This window comes from Octopus sinensis, linkage group LG2, assembly GCF_006345805.1.
Source record: "Octopus sinensis linkage group LG2, ASM634580v1, whole genome shotgun sequence".
Taxonomy (NCBI): Eukaryota; Metazoa; Mollusca; class Cephalopoda; order Octopoda; family Octopodidae; genus Octopus; species Octopus sinensis.
The window spans coordinates 195167183-195194403 of record NC_042998.1 but is presented as its reverse complement, the minus strand read 5'-3'; the positions used below and the strand labels follow the sequence as shown (position 1 = coordinate 195194403).

Here is a 27221-nt window from a genome sequence, read left to right as displayed (position 1 = left end):
CTGGACCTGTATTTTGATGGTGATGTTGGAATCCTTGGCACCACGCAGCGGCGCCCCGTTCTGCGGTTGGAGTAACTTTGAATGCCAAAGTTTGGGATAAGACCCTCCAGGATTTTCCAGATGTATATTACTGCATATCTCTCCCGCCTCCGCTCCAGGGAGAAGAGGTTTAATACCTTCAGTCTTTCCCAGTAGCTGACATTTTGCATTGAGACGATTTTCTTTGTGTAGCTTCTCTGAGTTGCTTCGAGTTCTGCTGTTTGTTTTATATTGTGTGGTGACCAAAGTTGGGAGCAGTAGTCCAAGCGGCTGAGGACAAATGTTTTCCATAGGACCATCAGTGTCTCCTTCTCTCTTGTTCTGAAAGTTCGGAGAATCCATCCAGCTAGCCGTCTGCATTTTATCACCAGATTAGCAATATGCATTTGGAAAGATGCATCATTGCTCATGTCAATGCCCAGGTCACGCACTGATTTTGACTCAGGGATTGCAATTCTTCCTGGGCCAGTGTATCCAGTCTTCACGTCATTTACCTTTGTGTGCCAGTAGCGCAGGGCCTGGAACTTACCTGCATTAAACTGCATATATATACATACATACATACATACATATACAAACATATACATATACATATATATATACATACATACATATACATACATATATATATATATACATACATACATATACATACATATATATATATATACATACATACATATACAAACATATACATATATATATACATACATACATATACATACATACATATATATACATACATACATATACATACATACATATATATATATATATATATATATATACATACATACATACATACATACATACATACACATATATATATACATATATATATATACATGCATACATACACCACTACTACACTCCCTGCTCAAAAACATTCACTCCCTATAAATGTTTGACCTCACAATCCCTAATGACCCCGTCGTAGGACCAACTTGGAGGTGAAAGGAAAACAATACAATTCGTTGATGACTAAGTTTATTTTTTCCATCAGTATCCAACTTCAGTCGGTTGTTGACCTGGTGGTGTAGTTTTCGTTGTTTAACCCTAGGTCAGCTCCGTTCGAGTCAACCTAGAACCAAACAATGCTTACGCAGCTGACCTGAAACAAGGTTAAATTCGCCTTTCTTCGTTCTTTCTTTTTTTATTATTATTATTATTAAGGAACAATGTCATATTGAGTTCCTTCCCCTGTCTGTCCACTACATTTGGCAATTTCTTTAAATTTAGTTTTCGATTTGTCCGCTTTTTATTCTACAAATGTTTTGCATCTGTGTCGTTGTCTTTGTGAAGATCAAGCGAAACAGATAAAAATATTACATTGGCACTCTACTCAGTTACGTTTGGTTCAAGCTGAAGGTATATTCTTAAACTATATTTACCAGTTAAGGAATTATCCTGTTGTGAGTGTATATCATTAATTAATTAATTAATCAATTCTTTCCTGAGATTAACGTTTTTTTGGCAGTATTATTATTGTTATTTTACAGGGTATTTGTATGACTACTCGGGTTACTTAGCACCCTGGATTTTATGCAGAAGACTGAGTATTTTCAAATGTCTAATTCAATTAAAAATTATTTTTATGCATTTGTGTACGTTTAAACTAATTCAATATTGTTTTACATAATAATAGAGGGTGTCCACAAAGTCTGCGTACATGGGAATTAACACATACTTTCAAAACATACCAATTTTATTTAATTATAATGTTAATAAATAATATTTTCAAAGTGATTTCCATCATTTTCAATGCATAATTTGATGCGCCTTGCAAAATTCAGGTGAACTTGATTAAATAAATCTACATTGCTAATATACAGTTAATGAGGGATTGCACTGACCTGGTAAAAACCGGCTATTTGTATATTTTACTTCTGAATCCAGATTTAGAATAAAGTTCATAACCAAACAACCATAACCAAGTATTATAATGTAGCTACATACATATCCCTAAAACGGTATGATAGTCACAGATTACATGTTGTTAAATCAAAGCTCAGCCCTAATTTGATCCACGATTAAATGCATTCCAACCGCGATTGTTCAGTAATTTTTTGTACAGTGTAATAGAGCAATGGTTACATAACTTTGAGTGTCCTTCCGTAAGATGCCTTGAGGAAGATTTGACTGCTGTTTCCAGCATATCGTGTAACTACGTTGACGCTTCACGTAGCTCACCCTTTCAATTGTAATATTTACCTGTTTCTGTTAATTTGCTAATATAAATCACAACTGATGGCGGTGCCCCAGCATGGCCACAGCTCGTGAGCTGAAACTAGATAAAATAAAATAAATATTATTACATAATTACGAAATAACGTCTACCGTAAATTCTCGAGTATAGTTCGTCCTTGAGTATAATACGCAGGGGATTTTTAGGGGGCTGTACCTCTGAAAAACCTAAACCTTGTACATAATACGCACCTCTGCTCTAACTTGAGTCAAGGAGGTCTATATAACGTCCTTGGTTTGTAAAACTGTATACGGTAACGCCCTTTATTATTATTGTATATATAACATAATGCAAACGTGTAGCTTTTTTGTGCATTTTGTTTGCAGAAAATAAAGAAATAATGTTTAATAAATGTTGTTTACTGCAAGTTATGGATGATTCTTTTATGACTTCATTGCTTTCAGGCTTAGCTTAAGGTATTTTCGCGCCCGACACCACAAAATGCGTCTGAATAAACATTGCCGGACAGCAAATAGAGACTGGGACATTGCTTAGAAAATATTTTTCATTTTTAACCTCGTATATAATACGCACTAGGGATTTTGACTTTAAAATTTTACTCGAGGATTTACGGTAAATGACAAAACACAAACTACTGACATCTGAACTGATTGCGGGGAGATTCATAATGATTTAGTTTAATAAAGTATATTAAGTTAGTTATAGTAACTTAGAATTAATTAGGCAAACTACATTGATTTAATAAGTTAGTTCTTTTGAGTTACTTATATTAAGTTACATTGAATTCGTTATAATAAATCAGCGAATGTGAGTATATTATACCGAGTTAATTACACTAAATTATATATAGTAAGTTAATTAGACAGAGTAAGATTATCATACTGAATTAATTACGCTTAGTTATACGAAGAAAGTTACACCGAGTTAATTCTATTGCGTTAGTTATACTTAGCTAATTCATAGTAAGTTTATCATAATGAGTTCTACCAAGCTAGTAATTGTAAATTAGTTATAGTAAACTAGTTATAGTTAACTGGTCTGAATAGATTATGTTAATAATGTGCTAAACTGAAATAGTTTTACTAAGAAATATTAAGTTACTTATACTAAGTTATACTTAGTTATAAGTTAATTATATTATTGATTCTGTAAGTTTACTGGCATTTAGCTATAAGTGGTTGAATTTCGTGATATTCTTGGAAAAAGAAATAAAAAAACGTTTTGTTCCCTAAGAAGCCAATCTGTTGTTAAATTAAATGGAATGGCATGAATTTAACAGGAATGCAGCAGTACTTTGAATCTAAAAATCTAGTTTTCGTCCATGCAATTCTGCCAATAATCCTTTCTACTATAGGCACAAGGCCTGAAATTTTTTTTTGGGGGGGGGGCAGTCGATTAAGTCAACTCCAGTATGCAACTGGTACTTTAATTTATCGACCCTGAAAGGATAAAAGGCAAAGTCGACCTCGGTGGCATTTGAACTCAGAACGTAGCGGCAGACGAAATATCTATTTCTTTACTACCCACCAGGGGCTAAACACAGAAGGGACAAACAAGGACAGACAAACGGATTAAGTCGATTATATCGACCCCACCCAGTGCGTAACTGGTACTTATTTAATCGACCCCGAAAGGCTGAAAGACAAAGTCGACCTCGACGGAATTTGAACGTAGCGACGGGCGAAATACCTATTTCTTTACTACCCACAAAGAGCTAAACACAGAGAGGACAAACAAGGACAGACAAACGGATTAAGTCGATTATATCGACCCCAGTGCGTCACTGGTACTTAATTTATCGACCCCGAAAGGATGAAAGGCAAAGTCGACCTCGGCGGAATTTGAACTCAGAACGTACCGGCAGACGAAATACCTATTTCTTTACTACCCACAAGGGGCTAAACACAGAGAGGACAAGCAAGGACAGACAAAGGGATTAAGTCGATTATATCGACCCCGGTGCGTAACTGGTACTTAATTTATCGACCCCGAAAGGATGAAAGGCAAAGTCGACCCCGGCGGAATTTGAACCCAGAACGTAGCGGTAAACGAAATTAATTGAGATAAAGAGCGTGGGTTTCAACTGAAATATGGTGACATACGTGTTCACGAGTAAGGAGTATAGTTCACTTCTGTTATGGAGTAAGGGACCTAGTATACTCACATTTTTAGTACAAAATATTGTATACTTATTCACTGAATCGGGAGTATAGTATTCTTTGCTCAATGACGGGAAGAAGGGTCTATACACTTTACTGAAAGGAATTTTGTTTATTCTCTTAATTGATTAAGAGTATCATATATGCACTTTAATGAATAATGTGTATTGATCTTTTTCACTATATCAAATGTGGAATAGAGCCTACGCACTTTTTCAGTGGGGAATATAGTATATGAATAACAGGCATAGAATACTCAGTTTAGTAGATGAGCAGTAGAGCCCACTTGAATGAATAATCTTTACTCTTTTACTTGTTTCAGTCATTTGACTGCGGCCATGCTGGAGCACCGCCTTTAGTCGAGCAAATCGACCCCGGGACTTATTCTTTGTAAGCCCAGTACTTGTTCTATCGGTCTCTTTTGCCGAACCGCTAAGTGACGGGGACGTAAACACACCAGCATCGGTTGTCAAGCAATGCTAGGGGGACAAACACAGACACACAAACACACACACACATACATACATACATATATATATATATATATATATATATATAATATATATATATATATATACACATATATACGACAGGCTTCTTTCAGTTTCCGTCTACCAAATCCACTCACAAGACATTGGTCAGCCCGGGGCTATAGCAGAAGACACTTGCCCAAGATGCCAGGCAGTGGGACTGAACCCGGAACCATGTGGTTGGTTAGCAAGCTACTTACCACACAGCCACTGAGAAGATAGAATAGTCAATTTATTTCAATGAGCAAAGATACTCATTTTAATGAATATGGAGTATAATCTATTCGCTTCAATAAGTGGGGAGCGTATTGGTAGGATAAATTTCCGTATTTAGTTATGACCCTTTATATTTTAAGTTCAAATTTCGAAAGAATTGAACTTTAATTGGTAGGCAATAAAGTGTAGTTTTGACGAGCAGGGAAAATTAATTAATTAATACTCGTAAGATTGCCTAATACTTTAATGAGTTTGGAATAATGAGAGTGACTGATGTGGGAATTGTAAAACGAAAGGAAAAGAAAAAGGGAGAAAGAAATGAAGAATAATGCAGAAGGATAAGAAAGAAAGAAAAGAGAAAGTTTGGAAAACGAAAGCTAGCGAGAGCGAATTAAAAGAAGGAGTTGAAGAGAATTAACGTGGAGAGGGAAAACAGAAAGCATCAGTGTATTTCTGTATCAGTTGAAGAGAAGTGCGAGAGACCTTTGGTGACAAGTAAGCTGTAATAGAAAGATTATAAGTGGATGGTGTTACGAGTGTATAAGAGATAATGTAACCGGACAATACGTAAGATGATGAGAAAATGGGAGGGTCGGGAGTCGAGTGTAGCAATTACGTCACATCCGTTTAGCAGAATCGTGAAAACATTCGAGCTTTAAGCTTAAATGATTCTTGGATTTAGAAGCTGGGACGATATGGTTGTCCATTGCAGCTCTGTTATCCTCGTATGTTTATAGCTACCGATAACTGCACTGCCGTATATATTTTATAATTACAGAATATCGATGCTTTTTGTCTCAACGAGAAACGTTAATTTCGTATTTTATAATTGCGCACATGAAAAAAGCCTTAGTAAGTTTCCAATTTGTTCTATTTCTTATTTACATCTTCTGCAGAACTATTTATCTCTTTTCAGCTCCTACTTTCTCTCTCTTTTACTCTTTCGCACGCACTCAACCACGTTAATTTATATAACTACCTACATCTACCTATCTCTCTTTGTCTCAATATATCTATGTGTTTCTCCATATATATATATCTATTTATTTATCTGCAACATTGTTTATGTTTTTTTTTTTTTGCCACGGAATGTTTACAAGTTATTGTTCTTTTTGCTGCTCACACAAATCTCTATAATTAAGTGTATACACACACACACACACACAATTACACGAACCAACGAGGATATCTCTACGGGATCGCACTACCGGCTAGAAATAACTACCAAATCTCCCTTAAACCATACTCATGCACTTCACATATACTGCAAACGTATCCCTATATAATATACACTTCATGCATATATATATATGTGCATGAAGTGTATATTATATACTGATACGTTTGCAGTATATATATATATATATATATATATATATATATATACATACACATACGATCAGATCCCTTCCACAAAAATCCGTTTTCCATACTACAGTCCTGTGTATATACGTTATTATGTTATATGCACTCTAAGTATACTCAACACCTGTCTATATAATTGTCTATATATATTCTAAACGTACAAATAAATTGTCTTAATGTATATTACATATGCACTCTACGCACACTTCCGATGTGACTATGTACACCATAATCTCTGATAATTATGCATTCCCCCGCCCAGGCGACCTCACCATTAGTCATAATGAACACCGTATTAAGTTGTTACTTTGATGTGTTTTTATCCTTTCACTATTTAATTACTAACTTTAATAATACCCTTCCATGGCCACTACCTACTAGATACGATCCGGCGAGTATGCTCGACCTGTAAGACAATATCAGTGAAATCTCCCTCAAATCACATCTTTATTAACTTAGAAAGAAAGGGCACATTTTATAATATAGTCCTAGATATGAAAAGGCAAGACTGGAACGGCTTTGGTCATAGGTCTGCTCGATCAGGGCTAATTTGGGGCTAACGACAGCACTAAATTCACACCACCACTACTACTAATAATATTGATATCAGCAATTACTGCTGGGTCCTTGTTTGTCCTCTAACTCGCATTCACTTCGATAAACCTTGCGCATATCTTCGAGTTCGATTCAATCAAGAAGACCCACTTCCTCCTTATAAAACTGCAGGGATGTATTGTGGCAAAAGATATTCATATTAATTTAATGTATGTTGAGAGCATCGTAGCGGATTCGAAAACTGTTGGATAATCGAGATATACCTCGATTCGCTGTTTCGCTTCACTTTTGCCCTTGGAAAGCCCTGTCCCATAATCTCAAACCCCCTCCGAAATAAATACTGTACTATGTGTACCTATGTATGTTAAGTTCGTTGTTATGTGAGGCATAAACTTTAGTCTTTATGCAAAAAGAAATTTAATTTATTTACCTAAGCAGTGCTCTTTGAAAGCAACTTATTTCACTAAATAAAAAGAATATAGGTTAGCTACTGATGCATCAAGTCCGTGACCCTGTTTCGATTCTCTTTGGGCCGTTTGTTTCCACTTTGCTAATGCCCTTAGAGAAAACAGCTGCTATAGACCCCGATTCCTTCATACCTACATCAGAAGGAAATATTCTATAGGTAATGATTTCCTTATAAAAACGGTGGTGAATATACTTTTTTAATGCAAGAAAATAGCAAGGAAATAAGAACTTGTTAGAGGTTCGTCTGCACTGAGAAAAATAACGAATCTTTAAAGTAACAAATTCTTACGTTTGCAATTTATAGTAAATAACTATTTAGATCTTAAGGATGAAAGCTTTTTTTGTTTTAATGAATTTTTAGAGATTTCGTCTGTGGATTTAGTGGAATTCTCCACCTCAACCTTATTTTGGTGGTACCCTCTCAAGGACTTACTGTAACCCGTAACCAGGCCACTACAGATTGCGTAAAGTGAATCGGCACATGATACGTACTGATTAAATCTGAATGTAGAACAACAGAAGAAATAAGTGTGTCGTTAGATGGATGATTGTAGTGGCTGATGGTGTTGGAGGAGGAGGTAGTAGTGACTGTGATTGCAGCAATAGTGATGATAGTGTTTGTATGTTGTGATGTTGGTGATGGTGGCTGTGTTGTTGTAGTGATGGTTATTGTATCGTTGTGGTGGGGATGATAGTAATGCCCTTATGTTGTAGTGGTGGTGGTGGTGGTGATGATGGTGGCAATAACCATCATAGTATTGGTGACGTTAGTAATGGATGTACGTTGGTGTGGTGGTGGTTGTGATATCTGCATGTTGCTATGATGGTAGTTGTTTGAATGGTAGTAGTAGTAGTGGCGGCTGTATGTTGGTGGTGGTGATGAGGTGGGCCAGTGGTTATATGTGGTGATAGTGATAAATGTATTTTGGAGCGATGGTGGCTGGAACACGTTTGAAAAAGGCAAACTAATCTCCCTCAAACCATACCATGTCATCTTAAGACAAAGGGAAGACTATTGTATACTGTAGTCCCAGATACAGTCTGAATAAAAGATGGTATAGTCATTATTCAAATGTCGCTTTCGGGGTCGGTAAAATAGATACCAGTTGACCAGTAGGGGTCGATGTAATCGACTCTTCCCTCCCCTTAAAAATTCTGGTTGTGTACCCATAGCAGAGAGAATTATCATTATCAAACTGTGCAGTCATTTAAGGGCTATTATTTATGCATTTGACCAGCTTCTTCACAATTCCTGTCCGTTCATATAAGGAACCTGTTGTAGGATTTATCCCCCTGATAAACAATGCAGTGGGATTGAACTTGGGACCAATTGGTTACAATGCACGATTTGTAACCACACAGCTATACTTGAGCATGGGGTCTGCTAGATCAGAACTAATTTGTGTCTAAATAACAACATCAAGATGATTAAATAGTATAGTTTTCATTCAGTTCAACAACAGTTCAACTATCTTATTCTTTTGCTAATTTCAGTCGTTGAAATGTGGCCATTCTGGGATACTGCCTTCAAAGTTATGCTTAATTACGTTTTTTTTTTAGTTTATTTAGAGGAGGAAGTATAGATCTCATGACGTTGTACATGCATGTGTGGTGTATGTGCGTACTCCCGCGTAAGGCCTCCAGGAGTATTGAAGAGAAAAGTAAGGAACAAGCCGTAATTCATAAACTATCCTTACACCAAATCCCTGGTCTGAATGCTTGCAATAGAGTAAAATCTACCAAAGGAACTCAAGGGCCAGCTGCTGGTGTTAACTTTGGTGACATATTAAGTATATTCACACAAATGCTCATATTCTTGACTCCAGAAAGTGGAAAAGCAAAATCAGCCCCAGTCTGATTTGAACTCAGTGCGTAAAAGGGACATAACTAGACACATCAAGTTTATTTTGTTCATTGCGCTTTTGATTCAAATTGTCAACCACGTTTATGTATAGCCTCAGGTCAATCAAAGCCTTGTGAATAGATTTGCTAGACGGAAAGTGAAAGAAGCCCACCCTATATATATATATTTATGTATGTTTATGAATATATATGTGCGCGTGAGGAACTAGATGTGCACGTGTTTGTGTTTCTTTGTCATCACATGATAGTTGTAAAGAAGTATTTTCCTCATACAAGTGGTTTCGTTCATTTCCATCCTACTGTATAGATATGTCTAGCTCAGTGGTGGCTCGTGTATAAGCTCTGCGGAACTGCAGCATCCCCTATTTCCACTCGATATTATCGATAACATTCAATATAATGAGTCCTTTTTTCTTTAATTCTTTCTTTATACTTGTACAGTATATAACCCTTAAGCTTAATATCAGTAACCATCTCCTAGTTTATGAAAAAAAAATACAAAAGTCCTCGTATAGAATTGTGTGATTCACAGTTCCAGCGACGTGGTGTTTGGTTGTTGTGCACATGCTCACACGTCCGAGATAGGAAGCTGCACACTAGGGGAAGAGAGCACTGTCGTTCATCAGTGCCGCCCCTGATGTGCTGGAGAAAGGTAGTGTTTCTTTTTGACTGTGTGTGTGTGTGTGTTGTGCTTAAAAATGTGTTTATATTCTTGAATGGGATAAAGTGTAGAATTAGATTATTATCCTGCTTCCAGCTAGTGTTACTGCCAGGATATGAAAATTAGGGCAGATTTTTCCCCCCTTATTTTGTGATTTAGGTGGGATTTTTGAAAAACAAAGGGGAATTTGCAGTAGTGTTCAGTGAACAAATTAAACACATTACCTGGCAAAGGCTAAAACGCGAACCGATCAAGTTTATGTATAAAATTTTCTTTTTATATGTTTGTTTCCTTTTATACAATATTAAAACAACAACTAAACATTTTCTGAAGCAGCACCCCCACTAATTTTATCTACAAGCCGCCACTGGTCTAGCCATAGAGAAATATTACCTAACCTGGAAACAGGTGGTGGCTGGCAACAGGATGGGTGTCCAGCTGGAGAAAAATCTGCCTCAGTGAATTCTATGCACATTTGGGAAAGTGGACATTAAAAAAAAATATTTCTTAATTCTTCAAACAGACTCGTTTACTTGTTTCAGTCATTTGACTGTGGCCATGCTGGAGCACCGCCTTTATTCGAGCAAATCGACCCCAGGACTTATTCTTTGTGAGCCTAGTATTTATTCTATCGGTCTCTTTTGCCGAACCACTAAGTTACGGGGATGTAAACACACCACCATCGGTTGTCAAGCAATGTTGGGGGGACAAATACAGACACACAAACATATACACACACACACACACATACATATATACGATGGGCTTCTTTCAGTTTCCGTCTACCAAATCCACTCACAAGGCTTTGGTCGGCCCGAGGCTTTAGTAGAAGACACTTACATCAGGGTAGGAGAGTGTGCACCCTCTGGTATTGCGAGTAGATGGCTTCCAGAGGAGAAGAGTAGAAATTACCTCTTTTTCAGCTCTCCAACAATGTCCAGCAAACTGGACTCTCTTACCTTTCACAAGAAATGACACAGGTGGTAGTTTCCCATATATTTGTACTTTGGTTGGATGACGCTTCCACGAGAGATTTTGAGCTCTCATAAGGAGGCGAGTGTAGGTTCCATCCAACCGCCTCTCAAGCTTCTTTGATAACATCCAGGTTTCTGAGCCATATAGTAGAATTGGTTCGACTGTGGCTTTGAAGAGTTCAAGTTTGAAGTACACACACACACACACACAATGGGTTTCTTTCAGTTTCCATCTACCAAATCCATCCACAAGGCTTCAATCAGCCCAAGGCTATAATAGAAGACACTTGCCCAATCTGCCTTGCCGTGGGACTGAACCCAGAACCATGTAACTGGGAAGGAAGTTTCTTTATTTCTTTTAAATTGCCATAAAGGCATTACATAGAGGGGGACACTACAATACATGTGGGGACATATAACAATTAAAATTAAAATATGGTGCTATGAAGACACATGGAAAGGAACATGAAAAATATTAAAATCAAAATATCAAAATAATGATACAAGAATGATAACTTGAGAAATGAGAATATGAAAAGTGTACTACTCACCCTACACTGAGTAACACCACTCACCACCTCTGAGTCCTGAGTCCTCTTTAGTCTTTGATCTAGTCTTTTGTTTACCATTTTCCCCATCGCTGAGTGACAACACTCTCTCCTCCATTTACACGTAACCTTTTTCCCTGAGGGAGGGGTCTTGTAAATTTTGTGGTTTCCTTTCTTCTTTTTTTTTCCTGTGGGGAGAGGGTGTGGGTGGGTTAGGTGTCTGTATGGGGAGGATGGGTCTGAGTGGTCTTGGGTGGGACTTTGTGCCTGTAGTAGAAAGGATTATTATTATTATTATTATTGAGTGAGAGAGCAGTGCATGCCATCAAAGTGACACTGGGGTAAAATATACGAAGCCCAGTATACCCATCATGACTACCCATCTGATAAGGGTACACCAGGCACATACATCACAACCATATGTGTGCAACATGGTGATCTCATATCAAGATAAACAGCGCATGACCTTGCAGGTGGGGCCCAGCTAGAATTTTCTTCTGGTCGAGTAGCCCATCCCACTCAAAAGGTCCCTGAATAAGGATTGTTTAAGGATGTTGAACAAACCACCCCTGTTTCCAAAGGTGAATTATCCAAACCTCTAAGAATTCCTTTCAACACACAGCTATGATGCTCCCCCACTACTTCTGCTGGTGATCAGAGATGCACATATCATCAGCCACTAAGGGACATGCTCAACTGGTTACGGTCAAACAACTGACAAACAAATCTGTAATATTGAGCAGAATATTTGCTGTAGCCCATCTTTTATACCAAGACAAAACAATGTACATGATAACCCTTTTAATTAGTTAAGATCAGAAGCTACAAGAGCCACTGCCTGGTACTGCATCAGGGCATTTGTTGTTGTTGTTGTTGTAGTAGTAGTAGTAATGAGTTGGCAGAATCATTAGCATGCCAGGCAAAATGCTTAGTAACATTTCATCTGTCTTTACATTCTGAGTTTAAAATACCACTGAGGTCAACTTTGCCTTTCATCCTTTCTGGGTCCGTAAATACAGTACCATTGAAACACTGGGGTCGATGTAATTGACTAGTCCCCTCCCCCAAATTTCAGGCCATGTGCTTTTAGTAGAAAGGATTATTATTGTTGTTGTTCTTGTTGTTGTTACATAATAGTGTATTTTTTCTCTCTATTGTATATATTTCAGATATTTTACTCTGTGAGATAGTTTATCCAGCATGAAGTTTGCTGAACATCTTGGAGCTCACATCACGCCTGAGTGGCGGAAGCAATACATTCAGTATGAGGTAAGATTCTCACTTCATCATCATCATCATCAACACCTCCACCTCAAACTAACTTCTACCAGTCTTCTTGTTCACAGCACATCATACTCTCAAAACTATTTGCATTTCTGAATTATCAAAGAGAAATGACTCTTTACTCCTTTACTCTTTTACTTGTTTCAGTCATTTGACTGCAGCCATGCTGGAGCACTGCCTTTAGTCGAGCAAATCAACCCCGGGACTTATTCTTTGTAAGCCCAGTACTTATTCTATCGGTCTCTTTTGCCGAACCGCTAAGTGACAGCGACGTAAACACACCAGCATCGGTTGTCAAGCAATGCTAGGGGGACAAACACAGACACACAAACATACACACACATATTTATATAAACATACATATATACGACGGGCTTCTTTCAGTTTCCGTCTACCAAATCCATTCACAAGGCTTTGGTCGGCCCGAGGCTATAGTAGAAGGTACTTGCCCAAGATGCCACGCAGTGAGACTGAACCCGGAACCATGTGGCTGGTAAACCAGCTACTTACCAAACAGCCACTCCTGCACCTATCGGTAAATAAATTCATCAGTTAATTGGCTTGGTAGGATCTGACAAGCTGGAGCACTGCATCATGCTCTAACCTCTGTTTTGGTATGGTTTCTACTGATGGATATATTTTTTTAATTGTGACACCAGCAAGACTAAAGGTGCTCCTATAACTGAAGGAGAATTGGAGAGATGTTATGATTTGAGGTGAGATGATGAGAGAGAGAGTAAAGTATAATGAATGAAGCAGATTTACAATTGTGAGTGACGGTTGTGGAGAGAGTAACATGAACCCTTAACCCTTTCGTTACCGTATTTATTTTGAGATGCTCTGTGTTTCATTCAAAGAATTTAGTAAAATAACTTAGTTATCATTAAGCTAGTGTTGAGAACATAAATTGTGACTAAAGTTTGGTGGGAGATTTTAATTCAAAACTTATGAAAACAAGATATTTGTACTACAGAGCCAGAGGCGGTTTCAGCCGGGTTGGTAACGAAAGGGTTAAACTACCTTCAAGACTTTAAAGATATTTATTATTTGTTTTACATATTTAAACTATAAGCCTAATAATCTTCTCTCTCTCTCTCTCTGACACACACACACACATTTGGTAACTATCTATTGCTATGGCGGCAAGCTGGCAGAACCGTTAGCACGCCGGGCAAAATGCCTAGCAGTATTTCGTCTGTCGTTACGTTCTGAGTCCAAATTCCGCTGAGGTTGACTTTGCCTTTCATCCTTTCGGGGTCAATAAACAAAGTACCAGTTTCGCACTGGGGTCGATGTAATCGACTTAATCCCTTTGTCTGTCCTTGTTTGTCCCCTCTGTGTTTAGCCCCTTGTGGGTAATAAAGAAACATATATCTATTGCTATGGCATCTCCCCATAACTGATAACAGATGTTAACACAACTACTTCATAGAGGAGAGGACAGAAGTATTTCCCAAGTGTTAAGTGTATTAGACTCTGTAATAATAGTAATCTGGTGACCGAAGACAGTCCTGACAACTTAGGGAATTAGTTTCTTATTGACACCCAAATAATCTCCAATTATTCAGTTTTCCTTGTTCAATATTGTTGTTACCAAATAAGAAATTCAACTGGTTCTTTATCACTTTACAGGTAATGAAGAGTATGCTGTATGAGGCACAAGAACAGGCACCCTCATCTGAAGGTAAGCTGTTGTTGTCTTAGAAACCAATTGTTCTGTCACATATTTCCTTTGTTTTAAAGCACCCCACACTTCTCTTTGTAACATATCCTACAACTACCTGCATAATACAAAAATGTCTCATAATTCCTCTTTCTACCATCTTTCATGATTTTGTACAAATTGTCCCACAGGTTCACTTATACAGTACATCCCACAAGTCCACTATATGCAAATTATCCCACAAGAGCCTGTGCCTTTGCCCTTCAAAAGCCTCCAAGATACTGAGATTGATATTGTTAAAATTCTGCTTAAATTTTTCTAAAATTGATGACTACTCATCATCATCATCATCATCATCGTTTAACGTCCGCTTTCCATGCTAGCATGGGTTGGACGATTTTGACTGAGGGTTGGCGAACCAGACAGCCAGTTTCTATAGCTGGATGCCCTTCCTAATGCCAACCACTCCGAGAGTGTAGTGGGTGCTTTTTACGTGCCACTGGCATGGGGGCCAGTCAGGCAGTACTGGCAATGACCTCGCTCGAATCTTTTTACACATACCACCGGCACAGGTGCCAGTAAGGTGACGTTGGTAACGATAGTGCTCGAATGGTGCCCTTTTATGTGCCGCGGGCACGGAACCAGTTAGTTGCTCTAGCAACGATCACGCTCGGATGATGGTCTTGGCACCCTACTAGCACTGGCACAAGTGCCAGTAAGGCAACGCTGGTAATGATCACACTCGAATGGTGCCCTTTTTATGTGCCTCTGGCACGGAAGCCGGAGAGAGAATTTTCATAGGTCAATATTCTGTGAAGAAAGGATTGAGTACAGCTGTTAGTATTTGGTCTGAAGAGACTGAATGCATGGGTGAGGAGCGAAAGAAGAGAACCAAGTAAACTGGAAATGCCGGAGCAGTGTGACGTGAGAGCAGCCAGCACAGAGCCCCAGAAGTTATTACAGCTGGAGTAGAAAAGGTAGAGAGAGAGGAGGAGAGAGTATTGTTTTCTACTATAGCCTCGGGCCGACCAAAGCCTTGAGAGTGGATTTGATTGATGGAAACTGAAAGAAGTCCGTCATATGTGTGTGTGTGTGTATGTTTGTGTGTCTGTGTTTGTCCCCCCCAACATTGCTTGACAACCGATGGTGGTGTGCTTACATCCCCGTAACTTAGTGGTTCGGCAAAAGAGACCAATAGAATAAATACTAGACACACAAAGAATAAGTCCTGGGGTCGATTTGCTCGAAAAAGGCGGTGCTCCAGCATGGTCATAGTCAAATGACTGAAAAGTATTGTTTTGAGTGACTTCGTACCAATTAGTTGAGCAGCCTTTCTTTGGATATAAACTGTGATATTTTATGCGTAGCAGCAGCACCATCCCAAATGTCTTGCAACCAACTTGCACATGCAAGTGCTACCAGTCAAAAACTCCACATACCGGAAACCAGCAAGTGTATTGGGTCATCAAGAGAGAATGCGTGCCGTTTCGGGGCCAACCTCTCGACGGCATCAATGCGCACCGCCCCCACCTCACTGATATGAGGCCCCGCTTGCTAGATCGACTGGATATCAAATAAAGCTCAATATCCTTCTAGCCATCGCTCATCGTCTCTTTTTAACCAAATCCAGTGGCTAGCCTTCTCCACTGTAGTTTGGTTTCAACTGAACTTTGAGAGGGTTAGTTTTTGCTCTGTCCCAGAAGGGAGAAGCTAATCATTGAGCTGTGTGTTTGCTACATTAAGAATGTGAATTTAGCAGGAGTGATCTGCTCAAAACTTAGCATTTGAATTATTAGAAGGACTCTAGTTATGTGCTGCTCGTGTTTAAGGCTAGATGAAGTGTAAGTGTAGTAATGTTTTGTTGATATGTGATTGCGTATTTGTACTGTTGAAGGAGACCAGATTAGTAGAAACCCGTTAGAGAATGTTGTTGAGGTTTCTGCTTATAGAGTTAAGGTTGATTCCATGTGTGATGTCTAAGTTCCATACAGATGGTGCTCTGGTGTAGGAAGGTATGAAGGAGAGTGTATCATCTGCAAAGAGTGATTGTTATTGAAGATAATAGCAATGTCATTGATGTATAGGACAAAGGGTATGAAGGAGAAAATTGTACTTTCAGGTAAACCGGAATTAACAGAATGGGAATCAGAGAGAACTCTGGTGGTGCATGCTGTGATAATGGAATCTAACAGGAAGCCACTAATCAAAAAGATGAGAGGCAGGTGGTTTACACTAGTAGCATACTAGTATAGTTGCTTACCTGGCAACTATGTTATGGTTATGAAATGCAGGTTTTCTATTGTGAAATTGTTAATCTAGCTACTGATCTTATATTGCAGTTGATCTATAGTGTAACTAGTAATGCAGTTATTGCTTATACAGTGCAGATATCCTGTAGTATAATTAGTATACAACACAGGTGTTCTGCTACGTATCAAATAAGACAGGTGACTAAACCCTGTTTCTGTAAAAATCAGCCCTTTGTCTGGCTGTAGTGTGGAATGATAGAAATATATCCTTTGCAGGCTATAACTATTTGGGTTAGTTATCTGATCTCCTTTTCTGTTACTCTCTCTTATAAACCTCCTCCTCCCTCTCCTATTATCATTGTATCAATCCTAGTATTTTCACTTTCAAAGGTTACCTTGAAAAGTTACCCTCCTAAGTTTCAGGTGGTCTCTGCTCCATTAACCTAGATCTTAGCCAGGCAGCTTAGATCTTAGCTAGGCAGCTTACAGTGGGTATGTAAAGTACAGTTTACTCCAGCTTGGTGAATTCGTAGGAATTTTACCTTTTTACATTATAAGTTCAAATCTCACTGAAGTCTACTACATATTTTATTGACCCCTTTTTGAGTCAATAAAATATATATGAAATTATTAACTGTGAAGATTTGAACATTATAAATAACATTAAACACTATAAATACTGTCTAGAGACTGGCTGGCTTCTCTGACAGGACATGAAATATATAGTTATTGCTTACCTGGCAACTATGTTATGGTTATAAAATTCAGGTTTTCTATTGTGAAATCGTTAATCTAGCTACTGATTTTATATTGCAGTTGATCTATAGTGTAACTAGTAATGCAGTTATTGCTTATGCAGTGCAGATATCCTGTAGTATAATTAGTAGTGTAATTACTGGTTATACAACACGGGTGTTCTGTTACGTATCAAATAAGACAGTTACTGGATATATATTACAGGTGTTCTGTAATGTATCCAGCAATAAAGGTACTGTTTATAAAGTGCAAGTGTTCTATTGCATAATCAGTAATATAGTCGTCCAGAAAGTAACTGATACAGAGTTCAAATTCCTTCAGTGTGACAATGTTAATTTTCTTTCTGAAACTGTTGCTTATAATGTTTAACATTCAAATAAGTATCAGTAACGGATGAAGCAAGTTTGTGTGGACCACACTTCTACCCCATACAGAGATGAGTCAGTTCAATAGACTATATCCTACCTATATATGAAGGGTATAAATAATGCAGTACATCACCCCTATATTCGGTAGAAGAGTGAGTAAAATTCAGCAGACCACACCTTTATTCCATACTAGGTATGTCAATTTAGCACACCATACCTCTATCCCATGTAGGTGGAACTCGCTAGTTCAGTGTGTGTAGTTTGACATGCTATCAACATTACAGAAGAAAATGTGGAAGCAGTGTGTGTGCACAATATCAACATCCAATGGTAGCTAAATGGTAACTACATGGCAGTGAAACATGGGCTGTGACTGCTGAGGACATGCTTAAGCTTGCAAGAAATGATGCTAGTATTTTCCGCTAAATGTGTAATGTCAGTGTGCATACACAACAGAGTGTAAGTGCCCTGAGAGGAAAGTTGGACGGGTGTGGTGTGCAAGAGAGATGTCTGCACTAGTATGGTCATTTGTTATGTATGGATGAGGACAGCTGTGTGAAAAAGTGTCACTCTAACAGTAGAGGGAACCTGTGGAAGAGGTAGACCCAGGAAGACAAGGGATGAAGCGGTGAAGCATGACCTTCAAATGTTGGACCTCATAGAAGCTATGACAAGTGACTGAGACCTTTGGAGATATGCTGTGCTTGAGAAGACCCGGTAAGCCAAGTGAGACCGTAACTGTGGCCTATGTCATAACCAGCCTATTTAAGAGTACCCTTCAATCATTGGGCAATATACTGTGCTTCAGAAGACCTGTTGAGTCAAATGAAATCATTGTTGTGGCCGATACCAGTACCACCTGACTGACAGATAAAAAGCACCATTCGAGTGTGGTCAATGCCTCTCCCACCAGACTGGCTCCTGTGCCAGTGGCATGTAAAAATCACGATACAAACATGGTTGATGCCTGACTGGTCCTGTGCCAGTGGCACATAAAAAGCACCATTTGAGCATGGTTGTTGCCAGTGTTGCCCCACTGGCTCCCATACTGGTGGCATGTAAAAGCACCATTTGAGCATAGTCAATGCCAGTAGTACCTGATTGGCCCCCATGTCAGTGGCACATAAAAAGCATCCACTACACTCTCAGAGTGGTTGGCATTAGGAAGGGCATTCAGCTGTAGAACCCTTGTCAGATCAGCTTGGAGCCTGGTGCAGCCTCTTGGCCTACCAGTCCTCAGTCAAACCATCCAACCTATGCCAGCATGGAAAGTGAACATTAAACGATGATGATGATGATTGAAGAAAAATTACTGCAGATTTAAATCTATTTTACACTTGCTCCGATGAAATTAAAAAGGGAAAAAGCTAGAATGGAAACAAAGAACTCTTGATACATTCATGAATATATAAGAGAGAGACTTTCTTCTTCAAATGAACCAAGTATAGGTAGCAAAGCCACATCTAGTGATCAACCCCAAACAAATATCAAAAAAATATTGAGTGATGTATAATAAACTAGTGATGTCTGTTTATCTATATATATAAAACTGTAGTTGTGTGAGTGTCTGTCCCCTTCGATTTAGATTCCTAACTCCTCCCACATTTTGCGGTGCAGTTTAACCAAATTCGGGTATCTTATAGTCGTGATTCATATCGAGCCCGTCTGGCTATTAGCGCGCGTCTACGATGATTCTACGATTTTAAAAATAATTTACCATCATTTTTTATTCCATTTTAATGCATAATTTTTCGTGTGTCGATGGCGGCGGAGTTGGCGTCCATGGTCACACCTGCACCTGTGTTTGCTTCTCCCCCTTCTTCCCTCCTTTGTGAAGCTGTGGGGAAGGGAGTGTAAGGAAATCAACGTCGTAAAGCGTTGTCAAGGAGACCAGCGTTCTTTTAGAACAACGACTTCATGGCTTGAAGACACCAAAACAGAAATAGCTAAGAAAGCCCGAATTGGCATCTATAAGGGAAGTAACTCTCTAAAAATGCTTATATAGTTATTTCCCTTACAAACCCGAGCAATGCCGGGCGATACTGCTAGTTATTTATATAATCAATATTCTAGAAACAGCTGTAAGACCTTCTATCTATAAATGCTCTAATATCTATACAGCCTTGGTTTTGTTATCTCATTACACAAAAAATTCATATAATCAATATATATATGGTGTATCTTATTTTCATAGCATAATATTTTTTATTTTGTCTTGCAAGTACTTGGTGACCCTGTCAGTGCAAGTGCCACTTAAAAGCATCCAGTCCACACTGTAAAGTTGTTGGTTTACAGAAGGAATCAGCTGCAAAAACCTTGCCAGAACGGACCTTTCTTGTGCTTGTGCCACATAAAAAGCACTAAGTCCACTCTGCTGAGTGGTTGGTGTTAGGAAGGGCATCCAGCTGTAAAAATCCTGCCAAAACAGTCACAGAAGTCTGATGCATGTTTCTGCCTGACTGGCTCTTGTGAAACCGTCCCACCCATGCTAGCAAGGAAAGCAGATATTAAATGATGACGATGATGATGAAAATGTATAATAAGGGAGTGAATAACATGTATTTTTTTTTTGTATCTTTGCAGTTACTGACAGTGCTATTATCAAAAGATATTTCACAAGGTTTGATGAAAGTTTTTTCCAATTCTGTGAAAAGGAACTGACAAAAATCAACACCTTTTTCTCTGGTGAGTGTTAATTTCTCTTAATTTCACTATTTTACTATATTTCCCACTTGATATATAAAATTAATTTAAATATTTTAAGCTCATTATTTTAATCAATTTATCCCTCCCATGATTCAAGATTAATAAACAAAGATCTAACCCAGTTTGATGCAGGCACCTCTGCCTTCATTTGTGACATCCTCTATATTCTTCTGAGTCAAAGGTCAGAGAATTGAGAGAATGTCTGTGTACACTCATAACTATGTGAGCATCAAAAACATGTTTTGGCTATAGAAATGGTTTTTATAAACGTTTTCCCTTTCTCACCCCCTTATACCTTTCTCTTTCTTCTGATGAAGGACTAACTTCTGAAATGCTAAAATTTTCCCCCTTCCATTTAAGTGTTAAGCTTATTCAATACTTATTAAGCCTTGTCCCTCTTGTGTTGCCCTTTTCTTTCTTTTACTGTTCATATATATATATATATATATATATATATATCTGCTCAGTCAAAGTTGACTCTCGGTCACTCAATGGATCAGTGTTCTCCAGCCAGTTCTATCCTGGGTCACTTCTTTAGATTGGCTATGGCCATTCCCATGTCACTCTTGATGGTGTCAAGCCAGTGGGTTCTTGGTCAGCCTCTTCTTCTCTTGCCACTGACCATTCCGGGCATGATGTCCTTCTCCAGGGATTTTCTCATAATATGACCAAAATATGCCAATCTATGCTTGGTGATCCTAGCTTCTAGCGACAGTTTCGGCTTCATCTGGTTAAGAACTTCTCCATTGGTGAGCCTCACTGTCCATGGAATCCGTAAAAGTCTTCTCCAACACCAAAGCTCGAATGCATTAATTCTCTTCTGGTCAGCTTTCTTTAGTGTCCAGGTATCGCATCCATATGTTGCTATTGGGAAGACGATTGCATTCACCAATCTGCATTTGGTAGCGAGGCTGATGTCTCTACACTTCCAGACCTTGCTCATGCTGACCATTGCCTCTCTGCCTAGTACTATCCACCACCTTATTTCTGGAGTGCAGTTATATATATATGTATATATATATTTCCTACATGTACTTCACATAAATGTTTCTGTTACTGCCATTTAGTTGACAGAAATGTCTACATTAATGACTTATTAATTACATTAATTACTACATGTGATCTACAGAATTGTCTGCATCACTCACATGTGGTCAGCAGAAATACTCTTACTCTCTTTTACTCTTTTACTGTTTCAGTCATTTGACTGTGGCCATGCTAGAGCACCGCCTTTTAGTCGAGTAAATCGACCCCAGGATTTATTCTTTGTAAGCCTAGTACTTATTCTATCAGTCTCTTTTGCTGAACCGCTAAGTTACGGGGACGTAAACACACCACCATCGGTTGTCAAGCAATGGTGGGGAGACAAACACAGACACACATAGATATACATACACATATATACGATGGGCTTCTTCCAGTTTCCGTCTACCAAATCCACTCACAAGGCTTTGGTTGACCCGAGGCTATAGTAGAAGATACTTGCCCAAGGTGCCGTGCAGTGGGACTGAACCCAGAACCATGTGGTTGGTAAGCAAGCTACTTACCACACAGCCACTCCTGCGCCTATGTCTATGTTACTCATATATAGTCTAAAGAAATATCTCTCTACATTGCCCATATATGGTATACAGAAATTCCTAGATCACCCACACCCGATAGACAGAACTCTTTATATTAGCCACATGTTTTAAAGAGTAATGTCAGAAATGTATATTATCATCAAAATTAAAATTATTCATTTTTTTTTTTTTCACAGAAAAATTTGCTGAAGCCACTCGGAAATTTGCCACATTAAATGCAGAACTACAAGAATATTCACAGCTCGAAGAAAAAGCAATGCACCGCCCTTCATTGCGACGAAGACGTGGCAGTGTACATGTGCTATTTAAGGAGAAGAACAACAAAGTTATTAACACTCGGAAGATGCATGATCTCAAACTTGCCTTCAGTGAATTCTATCTGAGTCTGATTCTTTTACAGAATTACCAAACATTGAATTTTACTGGTTTTAGAAAAATTTTTAAAAAACATGATAAAGTAAGATATTTTTATAACTTCATTATTATCTTAATTTTGGTTCTTGTTTATCATTTTTAAGCTTTGTATCTTATTTTTCGTTATGTTAATTCAATTAATAGCAACCTATTAAAATAATGAGATATATAGACAAATTATTTAAATAATAATAATAATAATACTAATAATGAAATTATTGTATACAGTGCTCAGGTGCACCACAACTTGTCAAAAGTGTGTATAAAGCATATGCAGTAATGTAAATGTAGAAATATCTGGAAAGCGAACAGTGTATGAGTCAGATACATGCTTGCGTGTGTATGGAGGGGAGAAAATCAGGTGTAGTGTTGGCGAATCTCAGGAAGCATGGAAGTTTTGAAGGATGCAGTGCTCCGACAACTAACAACTGATGCCGGCAGTTTGTTCCATGCTTCAGCAACTCTTAGCATGAAAAAAATATTTCTGAAAGTCATGGGAGCTGTGCTGTTTTCTGACTTTGTAAACATGTCCACAGGTGTTATAATAACAATAATAATGAAATTATTGTATACAGTGCTCAGGTGCACCACAACTTGTCAAAAGTGCATATAAAGCATATGCAGTAATGTACAAATGTCTGGGAAGCGAACAGTGTATGAGTCAGATACATGCTTGCGTGTGTATGGAGGGGAGAAAATCAGGTGTAGTGTTGGGGAATCTCAGGAAGCATGGAAGCTTTGAAGGATGCAGTGCTCTGACAACTAACAACTGATGCTGGCAGTTTGTTCCATGCTTCAGCAACTCTTAGCGTAAAAAAAATGTTTCCGAAAATCATGGGAGCTGTGCTGTTTTCTGACTTTGTAATCGGAAATATGTTCTCATAAGGACTCAGAAGAGACATGCACTCAGTGAAGCAGCTGTTGTCTTAGTAACTGATTTGATACAAGACATTTTCTGCTTCATAGATTGCCAAAAGTTCTCTGCAAACTGACAACTCATCATTTAACCCTTTCCTTACCAACCCGGCCAAAACCGGCTCTGGTTCTGAGTACAAATATCTTGTTTTCAAAAGTTTGGAATTAAAATCTTCCACCAAACTTTAGTCACAATTTATGTTCCTAACACTAACTGAATGGTAACAAATTATTTTACTAAATTCTTTGTTATATGTAAAATTAATTGAAAGAAACACAAAGCATCTCAAAATAAATACAGTAACGAAAGGGTTAATAGCGATTGTCATCTTAGAGTTGATGTGGCAACAATAAAAGAAATAATTATCAACAGTGAAGTTACAATAGAACGAACCACAGGTCATAAGCAGATTTCAGACAGTGTAACTGGACCAGAAGCTTCTCCTGAGATTTTGAGTGACATATTAAATCGTTGACTTTGAAGGGTTGAAAAACTTCAATATGTCAGCATTACAATATTGGCTTAAATCCTTGTAAGATCAGTTAATATTGAGTTGTCTCCCTTGGGATGAGGACTAGGCGTCTGAAAGCTGAACACGTGGATTTATATAATGTATGAACAACTTAAAAAATATGAGTCGATCGCTGTAAAAAATAGACTGAAGAGATTTTGTTAAGTGTACACATCCATGTATAGCAGAATATATGGTGCCTGGAGATGAAAAATATATATAGTGCCTGGAGAAACTGGTTGTGTATGTGATGTGTGAGAATGAAGGTAGTGAGTGAAGAAACAGTATGCTATATGTACTATGACAGGTGTTTGAGGACATTTTAATAAAGAAGCTGTGTATATATATATATATATATGTGTGTGTGTGTGTGTGATGCACCTGAGCACTGTATACAATAATTTCATTATATATATATATATATATTAACAATTGAGGATAAAATCTTTAAAAGAAATTGTCAGTAGTCAGCGTGAGAAACCTCGTAAGAGAAAAAATCCGTAAATTCTTCCTCTTTGAAAATATTCATTTATATTATATTGAGGGTACTACTATTGTTGCACTGATGAACATGAAATGCATATTCTGCATTAAATGCGAAATCACATGTGATATGTAACTGAATTCTTTTTTAAAATGATGTGTTTTGAAGTTTTGCATTCGGTAAAATTTTGTTTATTTTTAGTAGTTTTGACCGCATTGGTCTCTCTTAGCGTGTTGGTATCTACGAATAGTAGTACCCTCAATATAATATATATATATATATATATATATTATATTATATTAAATTAGAGATAAAACCACTATTAGGCAAATCATACAATGAAAAACTTAAGCCAATACATAAGATTAATTAATTTATATTATTTTAAATATATATCAAAATTATTAAAAAAAGATAATCTTTTTTTAATAATTTTGATATATATTTAAAATAATATAAATTAATTAATCTTATGTATTGGCTTAAGTTTTTCATTGTATGATTTGCCTAATAGTGGTTTTATCTCTAATTTAATATAATATAATATTTTACTATAAAATTGGATTCAATCCTAAATCTGATTTTTCCCTGTAAGTTTGGATTTATTCCCTAATATTTTATTATATATATATATATATATATATATACTGTTGTGTCTGGGGAGAGTCATTTTCTTTTTGTGCCTTATTATTTAACACACTCACTGGTAAAATTTCCACTTATTTCTTATTTTTATTTTCCTAAGATGCAACGAAAATTTCAGGAAAATAAAAAAAAGAAAAAAGTGGAAATTTTACCAGTGAGTGTGTTAAATAATAAGGCACAAAAAGAAAACGACTCTACCCAGACACAGCAGTATATGCTTCAACACACGAACTCTAAATGGCGGTGCCCCAGCATGGCCACAGCTCGTGAGCTGAAACTAGATAAAATAAAATAAAAATATAAAGAATCTTGCAAACCAAATCCAAAAACGAATTATATATATATATATATGTCTGTAAAAGTAATATGTGACAATTATTCGGTAGCCATGATAAAACTCCAAGTTTCAGGTGCCGAGGTGGAAATCCACACTGCCATCTCTTCAGTTATCCGGATAACTGAAGAGATGGCAGCGTGGATTTCCACCTCGGCACCTGAAACTTGGAGTTTTATCATGGCTACCGAATAATTGTCACATATTACTTTTACAGATAAATTCCTCTATTTACATAATATAAATAATAATAATAATAATAATTGTGTACAGTGCTCAGGTGCACTACAACTCATCTAAAGTGTATATATAATCAGGTATAGTTTCGGCGCATTTCGGAAAGCATGAGGACCTTAAAGGATGCAGTGTCATGGCAGTCAACAACTGATGCAGGCAGTTTATTCCATGCTTCAGCAACTCTCAGTGTGAAAAAATGTTTCCGAAAGTCATGGGAGCTGTGTTGTTTTCTGACTTTGTAGGCATGTCCACGTGTGTTAGACACATGAAGATCGAGGTCTCTTTAATTTTTTTTGTTATCTTACCATTTTTATCGATATATATATATATATATGTCAGTGGTGTAGTGTGTGTGACAATGAAACGTATACAATTATTGTGGTGAACCTGCAGATGATAGAAAGGTTTAATCGAATATGAAACGTATTAAACAAATTTGTAAGAGAGGTGGAGGCTACATATTTAGTGATATCTTCTGATCTGTTGCAGCTTTTCCAGACAACTAATGGAGTAGAATGGCGAATGGGGTTTGTTGACACAGCACATTTCTATGTCACCAAAGAAGTGGACCAGCTGATTAAAGAAACAGAAGTAAATAATCTTTGTTAGCATTTTTCTAAAACATAGGATCTTGTTTATACTCTTCTTGTTACAACTAAGTTTTTATTTATCTATCTTCTCTGAGGAATTTTATCCAAGTCCCGTTTAGCTATCTTCTCTTGAGAATTGTACAGACTGAAGTTTTTAATTTAGTTAAAACCTTTGTTTAACAGGTTAGGCTTCTTTTCAAGGCGGCGAGCTGGCAGAAACGTTAGCACGCTGGGCGAAATGCGTAGCCGTATTTCGTCTGCCGTTACGTTCTGAGTTCAAATTCCGCTGAGGTCGACTTTGCCTTTCGTCCTTTCGGGATCGATTAAAAAAGTACCAGTTACGCACTGGGGTCGATATAATCAACTTAATCCGTTTGTCTGTCCTTGTTTGTCCCCTCTACCTTGTGGGTTGTAAAGAAATAGGTTAGGGTCTTGATATCCCGTGACAGTAGTATAAACACCTTGGTAAATGGGTGGAATGAAATATTTGATTTCCCCATCTCAGCTTGACACTGACCATGTAACCTGAGTTCTTATATCTAACCCTGCTTGAGAGGATAACACTGTTACAGCACTTACTTCGTGTATCTAGTCTTGCTTGAGAGATTAACATTATCATAACATTTGCCTGCCCCAGATTTATATACTTTACCCTGCTTGAAAAACCGACACTAGTATCATTTGCCCATCCTGAATTCATCAGCATCCTCGTTTAATGTCTATGTTCTATGCTGGCAGGAGTTGGATGATTTGATAGGACCCGGTGGTTACTAGTACTGCATCATGCTTCAGTGTCTGCTTTGCCATAGTTTCTACAGTTTGTATGTGTGTGTGTAAAGAGAGAGTGATAAACATTGTGGTAACACTTGCCCAAGATGTTAAGACCCAGTGTGACAG

General features: G+C 37.7%; 1 protein-coding gene across 1 annotated transcript in view; it reads left to right on the top strand.

Annotated features, from left to right (window-relative positions):
* Positions 1 to 5686: 5686 nt before the first annotated feature.
* The window catches only part of LOC115230653 (xenotropic and polytropic retrovirus receptor 1), a 40580-nt gene continuing 19045 nt past the window's right edge, over positions 5687 to 27221 (top strand). Inside the window, exons 1-6 of the mRNA XM_029800796.2 lie at positions 5687 to 6002; positions 12754 to 12853; positions 14501 to 14552; positions 20488 to 20589; positions 22370 to 22650; positions 26224 to 26325. Of these exons, the coding sequence (XP_029656656.1) occupies positions 12785 to 12853; positions 14501 to 14552; positions 20488 to 20589; positions 22370 to 22650; positions 26224 to 26325 (606 nt within the window). The 5' untranslated portion in view covers positions 5687 to 6002; positions 12754 to 12784. The remainder of the gene's footprint in view (positions 6003 to 12753; positions 12854 to 14500; positions 14553 to 20487; positions 20590 to 22369; positions 22651 to 26223; positions 26326 to 27221) is intronic.